Source organism: Acartia tonsa, chromosome 1 (genome assembly GCF_053477335.1).
Source record: "Acartia tonsa isolate MP-2025a chromosome 1, ASM5347733v1, whole genome shotgun sequence".
NCBI classification, from domain to species: domain Eukaryota; kingdom Metazoa; phylum Arthropoda; class Copepoda; order Calanoida; family Acartiidae; genus Acartia; species Acartia tonsa.
In genome coordinates, this window is record NC_137260.1 from 26,736,793 (window position 1) to 26,750,975 (window position 14,183).

At 28.8% G+C, this 14,183-nt stretch overlaps 1 protein-coding gene across 3 annotated transcripts in view; it reads left to right on the forward strand.

Moving 5' to 3' along the window:
• Positions 1 to 815: 815 nt before the first annotated feature.
• The window catches only part of LOC145316234 (intraflagellar transport protein 74 homolog), a 30,248-nt gene continuing 16,880 nt past the window's right edge, over positions 816 to 14,183 (forward strand). For 2 of the 3 annotated variants that reach the window (XM_080156623.1, XM_080156631.1), the window contains exons 1-12: positions 817 to 874; positions 4,209 to 4,607; positions 6,599 to 6,659; positions 8,099 to 8,267; positions 9,113 to 9,182; positions 9,625 to 9,685; positions 10,735 to 10,801; positions 11,049 to 11,085; positions 11,660 to 11,773; positions 12,352 to 12,426; positions 13,536 to 13,605; positions 13,944 to 14,027. In XM_080156623.1, coding sequence (XP_080012749.1) covers positions 4,227 to 4,607; positions 6,599 to 6,659; positions 8,099 to 8,267; positions 9,113 to 9,182; positions 9,625 to 9,685; positions 10,735 to 10,801; positions 11,049 to 11,085; positions 11,660 to 11,773; positions 12,352 to 12,426; positions 13,536 to 13,605; positions 13,944 to 14,027 — 1,189 coding nt within the window. In that variant the 5' untranslated portion in view covers positions 817 to 874; positions 4,209 to 4,226. Of the gene's footprint in view, positions 875 to 4,208; positions 4,608 to 6,598; positions 6,660 to 8,098; positions 8,268 to 9,112; positions 9,183 to 9,624; positions 9,686 to 10,734; positions 10,802 to 11,048; positions 11,086 to 11,659; positions 11,774 to 12,351; positions 12,427 to 13,535; positions 13,606 to 13,943; positions 14,028 to 14,183 lie in introns of all 3 variants that reach the window. The other variant, XM_080156642.1, reaches the window with a different exon arrangement.

Consider the following 14,183-nt stretch of genomic DNA (forward strand, 5'->3'; position numbering starts at 1 on the left):
ACACAACAAAATTTAAAGCATTGAGCACCAAGTTCGGGTGTACATATGATTGAAGTCAACGTGTGACCATCCAGTCTGGGGGTACTCACTATATTTGTCATAATTGGCTATCTGAGTTAATTCTCAAGTGGTTCTAACCAAATAAGTGTCAGGATAACAAATTTTGTCTGAACCAGACCATTTCTTTTAAAAGCATATTTAAACGCTTTTATGATTGTATCATTTAATATGGCATTTATATCGATATATTTCATATTTGTTGTTGACTATTTTTAAAAAATAGTTGTATTGATATGGTATAAGATAAGGCCAAAAAAAAAGATTTTTTTTATATTTTTCTCAGCCTAAACATTCCTCACATTTTGTGTAGATTATTCAAATTAACCGACAAGTGTAGATTGTCATATAATGCATTGTATTATAGACAGATTTCCGCGGTTATAAAATAAAAAATCATAAAATTAAAACAAGTTTTTTTCTATCTTATTATTTGTGTAAATCTGTCTGTAATACAATGCTATAGATAATTTTTTAGTATGACTGAGAACCGATTATAATCCAGCGGATAGAAATCGGTTAAGCTATGCTAGAAAAAAAATCAAAGTTATTCTTGGACCTATATGAAGCTTCCAGAAGTGGTTAGTGAGGTCTTAATGACAAACCTAAAATAACTTATATAATAAGAAGACTCTTCTTTCATGATATTTTTAAATAATCATTATGATTATTATTAATGGTAAAAACAAAGGAAAGCAACATACCATCCAAAAATACAAAGAATTGACCTGCTTTCTCTTTTAAATATGAAGCATTCCACAGTAGCTATATCAAGGTTCTAGAGTGGTTTTATTTTCCATTTAGATAATTTGGAAAGGTAAGTAATTATACTATTTATATAATTTATAATATTTCAGGCAAATTCTTAAAATACAAGCACATTAATGAATTCGATAATAATTGGTCAATAAGTGTCTTTATTTTATCAAATGATGTTTACCTAACGAAATAAAATAAAGCTTAAATTTTTATTTTATCAGCCCAAGGCAATTTTAAAGATAAGATATGTTTTTCGTTGACAATAATTATATTTTTGTTCTTGTATTTAAAGATTTACCACGTTATTCTTACTTAAATCTGTCGTAAAATCGTAAATAGTGGAGAAGTTTAGTGTAAATAAAAACAACATTGCTCTTTTTATAGACTCCACACATTAAAAACCTTTTAAAATAAATCCTCGAGTACACAAAAGTATAAGAATATATTATGTATAGTTTTAAAAGGAGCAATGTTTTTTATAAGTATCGTATTCGTAAGCCTATCGTTTTGTAAAATGATTATTATGATAAATTAATTAAATTTCGCTTGCTTAGCTTAAAGTTCGACCAAAAAAATGAAAAAATATTAACTATTAGAATTAGCTAATTTAGGAATTAAATAGAAATACTTTATATTATTGTAGTAACGCTGACATGCTTTTATTAAACCCCCTAAAATTGCTCTAAATGCTTGTAAATTAGATAAATTTTTAAAAATTGTTCAGGGAAATAAGGGACTTGACATTTTACGAAAAAAAATATATCTTTAAACTATCATTTTTGATAATATATCGTAATACTAATCAAAGTCTTATTTTTGTGCATTTTTACTATTTATGTTATATCTCATAAATCCCTGAAAATTGGTACCTACTTTAAAAGACTATAATGGTTTTGCAACGCGAATTAAAATGCATGTGCGCATATTCTCAAACTTTTATAATTCAAGGTGGTACAAAAAATGTAAATTAAAGATGATTTTCTTTTAACTGGGAAATGAAGTGTTTAATTATGCCCCAAATATTAGCCACCAAGGATATCAACTTCCATAATTAGCGAAGCATAATTGGAATAGAAAAACAGACAAAGTCAGTTATATAGCAGATGTTCAATTGTTATAAAAAAGAGAAAGCATATGAAAAATCTTAAAATTACAACCACAAAACATTCGAGAAACGCGGTTTATGTCTTTTGAAGCATTACCAATAGACAGGTGGACAAAATAATGTATATATAGACTAAATTCGCATACTATTTTAGCTGTCTATCATTAATAGCAGCCGACAAAATCTCCCGGACTGACTGAAAGACCAACTAATTAGCTGACGGACAGGCATTGTAAATTATTTAGAGTTTTCGACGAACACAGTAATAGTGTCTGACTGATTATGACGTAACAAAAAAAATTAGCCAATGAGAGGCCATTATAAATTTTACCATTGGTCAATAACGGCCTCTCATTGGCTAATTTTTTTTTGTTACGTCATAATCAGTCAGACACTATTACTGTGTTCGTTTTCGACATATTATAGGAATCAGACACTATGAAAACACAATAGCTAGGCCTGATGATTCAATGTTCTTCACAAAGATCCACTTTATATTGTAGCACCATCCATTTTTATTTTGTTTCAATAAAGGTCATGAAAAACAGGTCATTTTTCAACACCTAACACAGGGTTTATTTTTTTACTGATGAAAAAATATTTATGAAAGGATTTTTGTATTTTATGTCAATATTTTTCCATTTCTTAAATCATATTAAGGGGAAAAATCAATTCTTTTGACATCAATCTGTTATTTTGGTAATTTAGCAAAGTATAAGAATATTTATTAATCGTTACTACTATAAATTCATAGGAAACATGTTAATTTATCTGTCAAACTAAATGTGTCGGCCTTTTATTTAACTAATTTATTCCTAACAACTTAATCCAACTGTAAATTGTATGTAGACCTTAAAATATAGACATAATTTGTTTCAACCCTTGTAATTTTAAATTCAAAAAAGAAAATTATACAAAATGTAATACAGTCCTTTAGTTCTTATTCTTCTTTATACAAGTTTGTCTGTCTCTTTTTTAGTAGCTACTCTATAATTCACTTATGTATGTCCGTAATGGTATGGGAAAATGTTATTTCCTCCGCTGCAATTGAAAATATATAGCAGATATTTTCAGTGACTTTTCCTATAACAAGTGAGCATCTAGTCTAAAAACTGTTTTGTCCGTCTTTCGGTCGGTCATGCTTTAAAACATATATATCATTTTTAATGGTTTCGTGGTTTGCTTTAAGTTTTTACCTACTCTCTCTTTCTTTCTTTGTTATAACAACTGAATACTGCTCTTTAACTCAATTTGGCTTTTTGTCCATTGCATAATTTTTTTTATGTCCCGCTGATGGTGTTTTGTCATCCTTGTTATCTTTTTTATATTTAACATTTCCTAGTATTAAAAGTTTTTTTAAAAAACTATTTTGGTTCAATATAATGCAAATTAAAACAAAGAGGCCTTCTTCGTGAAGCTAAATTTTGGAATGGATTTATTATTTTAAAAAATTTAAAGCAATATAACCACTTTAAATATAAATATATAAAAATATATCTATCTAACTAACTAACTAACAAATAAATTTGACTTGCATTTTTATTTCCTGATAAAGAGGTTTGAATTAAAGTGTTAGGAATAAGTTGGTTTCAAAATAAAAAGAAATGATAATTTATCAATTTAAATTAAATAAATATTTTTACAAATACTTCCTGTGTTAGCCCAAAATTTTAAACATTTTCTTTATCTCAGCATTTTCAGAGCCCTGAAATTAAACTTTTTGTGTCCAAGAGTAAATTGAGTTAAACTTGAATTAGATTTGCACATGTTTTTTAATAGCAAAACTACGCTATAGACCTGAGTACGTTTTCAGTTTGTATCTTCGTTTAAAAGGTTTTCATAAAACAAACACAAAAAAAGCTAGAGGGGAGTTATACAAGTGCAAGAATTACAAACTTGTTCAAAAAGCCTTATCACTTTTGGAGATGCTCGAACTTGTTGATTTTTTTTTTACATGATACAAGGTCAATAGTCATTTTATATGCATATACAAGGGTTTTTATTCAGTTGTTTAAATTTTAATACTGAAATTAAGGCATTTTAGTTGGGGTATTATTTTGTTTTAAATAAATTATAACTAACTGTTTTATCAATGTATGTTCTATTTTTCCCCACCTTTAAACGTTTACTTTTTAAAATATTTGTAAACATATAAAAAAAAATCCCTTCTATCAATTCACAATAAAATTCCCTTCCTTAGTTTTAAAACATTTTTCCTGTCAGAAAGTTATGCTTTTTAAGTTTAATATTTTGTTTGAGGATATTTAAAAGCTTTTAAAATCTATAGAGCATGGCAAACTAAAGTATGGCAGAATTTGATGAAACAGACTTGCGGCCGTTTACGAGCGCTGGCTCTCGCCGTGCCAGTTTTGCGGCTCCAGCAACCAATGGCGGTGAAAATCCGCCGCAGCGAGGACAAGTAGCAATGCCGCCACCGCCTTCCCGGCCATCAACAACAATGTCAGGTGCACGGCCGGATTCATCCAACCGAGGATTTATTCCAGCGTCGGCGGATGATGTACAAAATAGGCCGGTGACGAGCTACACCAGCAGGCCAACAACGGCGGCAATTCCGCAGTGGATGTTTGATGAAGGCAATGGTGGCAGTGAGCAGGCAGGATTGGTTAGTAATCGGCCGAAAACAGGATATCGGCCTGGAACTTCAAGGACCAGCGTCTCTGCAGAGGTACTGTATAAAGGTTTTTAATTGTTTGAACAACTCTATCATATTCACCAAAAAAATATGATAAGTTAATTATAAAATAAGGCACTTAAATTTAGTAAATTGGATATTTACATAGAATTGTTCAAACAATAATTATTAAATAACAATTTTAATATAATTAATATTATCTCAAGTATTTCAGGTTGCTTTAGTTAAAAATAGAAAAAATATTTTGAACTTGCAAATAAAATCATTTCTCAGCCGTTTAATTTTTGTTCTATAAATAATGAAGAATAATATTATGCTGCATCAGATGTGGTGGAGGTCAAATTTTGATCTTTTAGACTGTATAGAATTTGCATATTTATAATGCAATTTATATTGTTTCATATACATAGATATATTTTACCGTAGAATCATCAAATGCAGAAAAAAAAATTTTTCATTGAATAAGAACGAAAATCGCACTTGTTAAACATTATCTAAAGAATAAAAAAATTCTATAACTTTTTCCCAAAAAGCAAATTTTTTTTATCACTGTTATTTGTGTATTTTGACAAGAAACTTGTAAATAAAATCTTCATTCTAAGATAAATAAGGTTCCATGTTTGATGGTTGTATGGTAAGTTTCGTGTAGACTCAACAATGGGTTCATTGTTAGGGACATTGCAGAGCATTGGAGAAATATTCTGGTTAAAAAGTTTTACAACAGAGAAACCAAAGATTTATTACAGATTGTAGAAATATTGATTTAAACCTCTGTAGTAAGAAGTTGAAAATAATTTCTTTCCGATTTTTTTCATTTTAAATTCTTAGGACTCTACCGTCCTCATCAGTGATTTTTTTCTGAGCTGCAGCCGTGCATCTGTAGATGCAGCTGTTGAGGCTTGACAATTCCTCTCAACTTTGTGTTTAGAATCTCTCTTCTACCACTTTTTATTCAGAATATTTATCCCTGCTCTGAGAATATGTAGATATATATATTAACATAAATATTGTGGCATGATATAAATTGCATGGATAGCTGCATTTTAAACAAACATCTTTTAATACACTGTCAATTATTTGTTTGATATTTACACTTTTTATTACAGTTTTTTTATAGACTAAAACGTCTGAAATAAAAAAAAATAAGAATTGCAATTTTTAAGATTTTTTGTCCAGGATATAAATTAAAAAGATAATTAATTTTCAAACTATTTTTAAATATCAAATATATTTTTTACAGTGTATGTATTACTTAAATTTTTTTTTAGGATTTTATTACTTAAATGTAAAGTAGAAGTCCCTTTATAATAACTTTCCAATGATTTAAACTTATTTCAGTTTAATTCACCTTAAAAATAAACCTCTTCTGCCTTTCTATTGCCTATACATTAGCTGACAATCATAGATTAATATTTTATCACATTTTTCTTTCATAGTTATGTGATTTTTTTTTATATTATGAAAAAGAAATCATATCAAAATAATAATCTATGATTATGTATTTTTGGGTCATATTATACAAACTAACATTCAACATCTACTCGACGATTTATGAGAATTCTCTTATATTGTTACAGGCCTATTATTTGAATCTTATATTCTTAAAGCTTCAATGTTTTATATATAAAATTACATATACTGTAACGTTGTTTGGTAACTAATTACAAATGATATTGTTACTTTGCTTTTAAAATCCTGAAATCAGATGGATAATTTATTATTTGATAGAGATGTTCGACCTGTTTTTTTTAAAAGAAGTTTACTCATTATTACCTGAATATGGACAAATTTTTCTTTCTTTAAATATTCCCCACTTCCACCTATAACTTGAACCTAATTGTAAGACTTATTACCATTTCAACGGATTTACTTGAATTATATAACCATCCATAACATAAAAACTTTACAATATTCAAATAACCATACATTGTACTGACAAATGTTGAAAATTTTGATTTTGGTTAAGTTACTCAGCTTGTTGTGTAAGACCTAATCATTAATCAAGTAATAAAAAACAATTTCAGAGGCCATTCAGTCGACAAGGTTCAGCAGTTGTTAGAGATAGACCTGTTACTTCTTTTCAAGGTAAAATATTAGGATCATGAAAGTCTCTTCGTCAAGAGCATTTTTTGTGAAATGTAAAAAATAACCTTCGATTTCATCAATGTGCCTTGTTACCAAGGTTAGGTACGGTAGCTATATTGGATAGCACCGCAGGGTTAATGCACCACATACGAAAATATAATTATCTTTATTTTATTAAAATATGAACTTAGTTTTAATAAAAACAAATACAAAAATACTTTTAAAATCAGCTAACGAGTTGAAATTATATTTTGTTAGAAAGATTATTTTGTAATTTTTATTTCCACGAATTTATTATTTTCACCTTTGCTAAAAGTTTTGTGAAAAACTCTTCATTTACGTCAGCAGAATTGTATTTAATTCCAAGGATACAGGAATAAGAACCAGTGATAATACAGGGAGGAACCAAATCCTCCCTCCAAGCAGCATCAATTTTGCTCATAAACATTACAACCTTTCTGACTTTTGTGTAGTCATGCCGTTTACAAGGTCTTATGTGACAAACATACATACATACACACCCAGAGACCCCTCATATAAAAATTACCCCTACATTAGGTACCCGCCCCCCCCCCCCCCACAAAATTAAAGAAAACAATGCACTTCTGTTTCCCCCGCCCCCCCCTCCCAATAGAAGAAATAACAGCAACCCCTTCAAATAATCTCCCCCCCAAATAAAAAAGCTTAGACGTCCCTGTACGTACCCCTTACTATCTTAGTACTTACTTACATATTTGCTTGTTTTTATATCTAAATTAATACTTAAGCCCATCTTTTTCATATGTTATTCTTCTTACTTTTAGTGTTTCCTTAAATTAGGTGTTGACCACTCAAAAACCCATCCCCCGGGCCCTTACCAACTTTTCTTCAAAAGATTTACTTTAAGCCTAACCCTTGTGGTGAGTCCAAACTTAATTAAACCGTATATGACCAAAGTTAAACAACTCTGATGGTTAATTTTGCAGCGAAATACAAATTGTCACGTTTGTGTATTCAAATGGGAACTTTGATATATATTTTATATTCCATTGATCTATCCCTGTATTTAGGACACAATATCCACACAAATAAAAAAAGGATAAATAAATCAGAGTTTATCAACAACTTTTTCATAATATATTATTTATACAAGTTTTTGTATAGGTAGTTTCTCTCTTTATACAAGGTTCAGTGGTGTGCAGGAGGAGATCGAAACCTTCCACACCTCTCAACACTCCTTTAACACTCTAGAAATACAAATTTCGATTATTTTCTATAAATGTCATATATATTAATAATCTGTACTTTTAAAAACAAGACTAGGTAAACAGTATATAATTAGACTAATATTTTTAAATGCTCTTCATTTATTTTAGAAATCAAAAGCCGCAAATGTTTGATAAGTCATAAAAAGAATATAATTATATTTTGAACATTTGGTTTATTTGATTTTTTGGTAGGCCGACCAATGACGAGTAGAACTGGTAGTGCCATGGGCCGTCCTGGCAGCTCTTTGACCAACCGGCTGGTTCCCGGTACAGCATCCAGGCTTACCGAGACTGCCATGAGAAACAGACCCGCCAGCAGGTCGGGGGTTGGCCTACAGACGGCTGTTAGTGTAGCGGACAGGTAAACTTTAATTTAAGCTAAATCTTTCTATGCCGGTTCATTCATATTTTAATTATCGAGGTTTAGTGATTTTAAGTGCTTTGTAGAAGAACCTAAATCTAAATGACCACATTAATGGAAAACAATTTAATCTAGCTAATGAATCTAGCGATATAAAAAATCTCTGACATATGAAAATTTGAAGATGAAGGATTTCTTTTTCATTTAATATTTTGCTTATTTTTTGTATTTGGAATATTCACTTTAAATAGAACAAGAATAACAACACCTACAAAAGCGAATTTCAATAAATAAACAAATATAGAGTGACAGCACTTTTTATTTTGATGAATTTCATTTCAAATGATAGAGATGCCTGCCTATTGATAGGACGCCACCAATTTTCCTAAATCAATCATCGGAGCTTATCTTTATAGATTTAAAAATATACCTACCCTATTTATAGAAAAGTCTTCCTATTAAAATATATAAAACTTTTGAAAACGAAAAATATGTTTAATGCAAAAACAATTAATAGTTTAATTCATTTTACGGAAAATTCTTTCAGTATAATTGAAAATGTTTTCTTTTCTATCAATCTAAATTTCAGATAATCTGTTTCCAAATTTAATTTTCTTTGTACAATTTTTCTTTCATTTGCAATAAATAAATTTTATAGAAATGAAATTCAGCAAAAAAGAATATGTAGTGGTATTAAACGAGTTTATTTTTGTAAATATTATTAAAATTCGTCTTAAGCTTAATCTCTTTTTTAATTACGTTTTTTTTCAGAATTTTTTATTCTACAAAGATCACATATTTGTTAGAAAGCTTTTCAAATGATTAAGTAATTACTTCATTTTTAGACCCATTACCCAGCAAGGATTGGCAGGACTGAAAACTGGAGGTGGTAGAGGTCCTCAAAGACAATTTCAGGTAAATCAGATGTATACCCTGCAGTTTGTATATAATTTAGATTGATAAAATTTACGGACGTCGAAAAAAGTGTAAGCATATTTTTTGTTGGTTTCCCTGTAAGTTTCTTTTCTTTTCTGTTAGATTAGGTTAGGTAACGTTATATTAGGTAGAGGGCAGCCCCGCAAGATTAAGGCCCTGCAGGAAAAAGACCTGTGATAATGGCTTACAATCCAAAAATTTTCCCTGGTAACAATTAGAAAATTATTAAGAAAATAATTAAGAAAAATATATTATTTTTTTTATATACCCTTGAAATTTAAATAAAACTTAAACTTAAAAAAAGGATCAAATCTGAATTGTTTTTTGGTAACCTTAAAAGATTCATTTAATTAGTTTAATTTGGGAAACAAAATTTAATTTGAATCATAAAACACATTGAAATATTATGTTTTTATGTTAGGATAAATCTTATTTCCTGGGGCTTCTACGAACAAAGATGTCGGAACTTACCACGGAAATAGGTAATTTATAATCTTTATATATGTGTGTAGTGTAGCTTATGATACTAGTTATGTGATTAAAGAGAGATTTTAATTAGGTTTTAGAAATCTTAATGATACTATTTAGATCTATTTATAGATAAAGAAAATTTGGTCAGTTGAAAATGAGTTGCCGAATGCGTACACAGTTTCCTCAGTGTTTCCTGATCCTATCTCAATATTTACTACTTGCTAAAAAACTTCAAATGTCCAAAAAAAATCCAAATTTGAATGTATAAACTATTTATAGAGTATACATTCAAACTTTTGATTTTTCAAATTTAGATTTTTTTTTGAAAGTTTTAAGCTTTTTTAGCTATTAGTAAATATTGAGATAGGATGAGGAAACACCAAGGAAACTGTGTACACATTCGGCAACTCAAATTAAGCTGACCGAAAATTTATGATCTTTCTACAGACATTCACAACAGTATAGCTAATGAAAGTATTAAAATATAGAAGGAAAGGTAATTTAAAATCTTTATACATGTGTAGTGTAGGCTTGTAGCTTATGACACTTGTTGTATTGATATACAAAGGCTTTAATTGGGTTTTAAAAATATTTATAAAACTAGTTATATAAATATATAGAGAAATAGAAAATTTATAATCTTTCTAAATGCATAGTTAAGTCTATAAAACTAGTTCTATGTATAGAGATAGAACTAGGTATTTTAAAATCATTCTTTTGACTTATTTAGTGTATGATTAGTGGATTGTCTGGAAAACAACTTGTATGTAGTGTTTCTTAAATGGATGGGACGGGAGGGGGGGGGGGGGTAATAAATTTTTTAGGCCTATTCTAAGGGGTTCATAGGGTACACTAGAATTTTCTCTTTCATTACAAATGGAACATATGATTCTATTCAACCAATTTTCTTACATTTCAATATGAATATCAATTTAGTTTAATGTGATTTTTTCCCTCTCTTTTTCCAGTTTGTATGTCTGTGACGTAAACCAAGTTTATGCACAAAATATACACAATACATGAATAACAGTATTTGGCATGTTTTTTTTATCCTTTTCAGGAAAGCTGGAAAGAGAGGTAGAGTCTCAAAAAGAAGAACAGTCAACTTATCTTGCTTATGATAACAGGTTATTATTTTATATTTTAAAAATAAACTTTTTTTATAATTTTTTCATGGACAATATTTGTACGAAAATTGTTTAATGTTGTTGCAGAAATAAATCTAAAACATCACTAAATTTTATCATTAAATCTTTTTATTATTCTATCAAAGATTAATTAACAATATTGCTTAATAAACCAAACATGGGTTACAAACAAACAAGATTTGTATAGTTCAACTATCTTTGAGCCTAATTAAGATATAAATTTTAGGGTAAAGCAGCTAGCACAAGAATTAACCGAAAGTCAAGTAAGCTATCTTTATTTTACCGTGACTAGATATTAAAAAGTTGATAAGACATACTAAGTACAGATACAGACATAATAGTATATATATTTGTACTAGGGTGTACTAACTGATTATAATATGTTGGTGGACACACTAAGTACAGATACAGACATCTTAATATATATATATTTGTACTAAGGTGTACTAGCTGATTATAATATGTTAGTGGACATACTAAGTACAGATACAGACATATTAATATATATATTTGTACTAGGGTGTACTAACTGATTATAATATGTTGGTGGACACACTAAGTACAGATACAGACATCTTAATATATATATATTTGTACTAAGGTGTACTAGCTGATTATAATATGTTAGTGGACATACTAAGTACAGATACAGACATATTAATATATATATTTGTACTAGGGTGTACTAGCTGATTATAATATGTTGGTGGACATACTAAGTACAGATACAGACATATTAATATATATATTTGCACTAGGGTGTACTAGCTGATTATAATATGTTGGAGGACATACTCAGTACAGATACAGAGATATTAATATATATATTTGTACTAGGGTGTACTAGCTGATTATAATATGTTGGTGGACAAGCTAAACACGGATACAGACAGAGTGGAAGTCCAAGCTGAATGTGCTGAATTGAAACTTCAGAATGAACAAACATCTCAGGTAATATAAAAAATTTTACCAAAATCTGCCTAAATTTGAACTTCAAATAGTTTTATGATATAACGGTAATTTGGACTCCTAATCAAACTGTGGTACCAAGAGTACTCTAAACTTTTCATAAAAAGGTACAAAAGGGGTAAAATGTTAATCATCATTTGGTATCCACCGTCCAATATCTTGTCCCCTTTGAATAACTTACTTGAAAAGTTATGATAAAACTAAAATAAACAATTTTGTTATTCTTTTTATCAAATTGATATAGCCTAACATTTATGCTGTCTTTGGAAGTTAACGTCCCTTTTCTTTATAAAATTGTTCTTTAAATAAATTGCTAAGGTTATAATTTAAGACAACTTGTACACAACTTTTTCTCTGTCTGATAAGGAAAAGAAGATATTCATATTAAAATATCTTTTTTATAGAAATAATTATAATGTAATCCTTATTATTCCAGTATGGCTTCGAAACCGATTGTTATCCGTTGGTTTAGAATTGGTTCCATACTGAAAAATCATGTATAGCATCCTAATACAGACAATTTTCCACGAAAATAAAAATAAAAATATACAATCATTTAGGAAGTAGAGCAGCTATGGGCAGAGAAGAGAGAAAGAGAAGCACAAATTCATCAACTTGAATTAGAACTTGATCAGGTATGAAAATGTCTATATCACTTAAATAGGATTGAGGCCCCGTAGTGTTTTGGCTTTTTACAAAAGCTATTAATACTTTTTTTTGGAAAATTGTATTACTATTTATTATTTAATGAAATTACATTTTCAGTATACTTCTCTTTTTATAAAGGTATACCTCTTAGTCTTCATACATAGGATACTTAGGATAAGCCACACCATCAAACCTAAAAAACCTAAACCCAATAGATTATACAAAAACGTTAATGGCCTTAATCTAAAAATGGAAAATAATATTAAAACAAGTCACTAATTTTACATGTAGGTTGAAAACTATTTAATAAATCTATCTCTTTGTTAACTTGCTCTTAACTTATGCTGTTTTTTTTTTCAAATAAGAAGTCACTTCCTCCTACACGATTTTCTTAAGAGGTTAAAATCTAGGTAGCCCTAGTAGAGCTCACAGAATAAATTCTAAAATTTACACATAATAAATTTTAAAATTTTTATAATTGAACATATTTATCGTAACAAAGTATTCAAAAATCAGCCATGTGACGTCATAAAAAAGAGGGAGGCGAGAGAAGAAGTGGGAAGGAAACCCCTAAAAAAATTGGAAAATCCCTCATTTTTATGAGGTTACATGGCAGATTTTGAGACACTGTAAAGTTACATATTTATCAAAATACTAGAATTCAAAAATATTTGTTTTTAATTTAGAAAAATTTAACCATCAAATTAATCAAAATTTATGTTTTTTTGCAAGTTTGCTAATTTGCAAATATTTCTGTCCGACGAAAATACAAATTTTAAATATTTGTGTGTTATTCATTCCAAATTATTCAAATGTCGATTTTGCTAGTTTTTTTTTCAATTTGTGCGCATGAGAGTCAGCTATAAATAGTCGAATTTCTTGGGTAAATTATATTGTGTAAAACCAAATTTCTTACCTCATATACTGTTAAACAAGATTAATAAAATAAGTGAGCTAAGTTTGGTTATCGAGGTCTACTATATTTATTATCTGTGCCTAAAATTTTGTCCCATTTTGCTAACAGTTGTCCGAAAATAACCAAACTCTTTCAAAATAGAATTGCTAAATTCTAATTATTCTTATTATTCTTGTTTAGGAAAGAAATATGACAGAGAATCTTGTCTCAGCTATGCAACCAGAGTTTAGACAACAATACCTACAACTTAAGGAATTTTATAATTAATAAGACAAACTTATACTTTTTAAAAGGTTCTACTATATTAGGTTTTAGTTTAACTAAGAATCCTTTACTGTAAAATCAATATTTATGTATATGTCTATCGTCTATATGTCCAGTACGATTTCGAAAACTAAAGAATCGATGGGTAAACAATTTACTAACTACATAAAATCCTTCAAAATTTATTTTTGTTCTGGAATTGAGAAAAATTTAGTGCGATAGTGGTATAATTTACCTACAATCTAACCAACAATCTAACAAAGTCGTTTGTAACAATTAAACAAAAAAATTAAATGTCTTTATTAAAATTTTGATAAAAAAAACAGGAAGCAAATCAAAGATACAGTGAGGCAGCTGAGCATATAAATCAAGAAATTGACCAACTCAATAGCCGTAGAGCAGCTTTAGGTAAAGATTTCTTCAAGAAAATTTTATTTTCCAAAAAGTCCTTTTAGTTTTCGGTCAAAATGTTTGAGGCTAAAGGCATCGAAATTAGAATTCTCGTTGTTTTAAGGAGTTTTTGTGTTGAAGTAACTTAGTTTTTATTTTTCACACATGTTTATC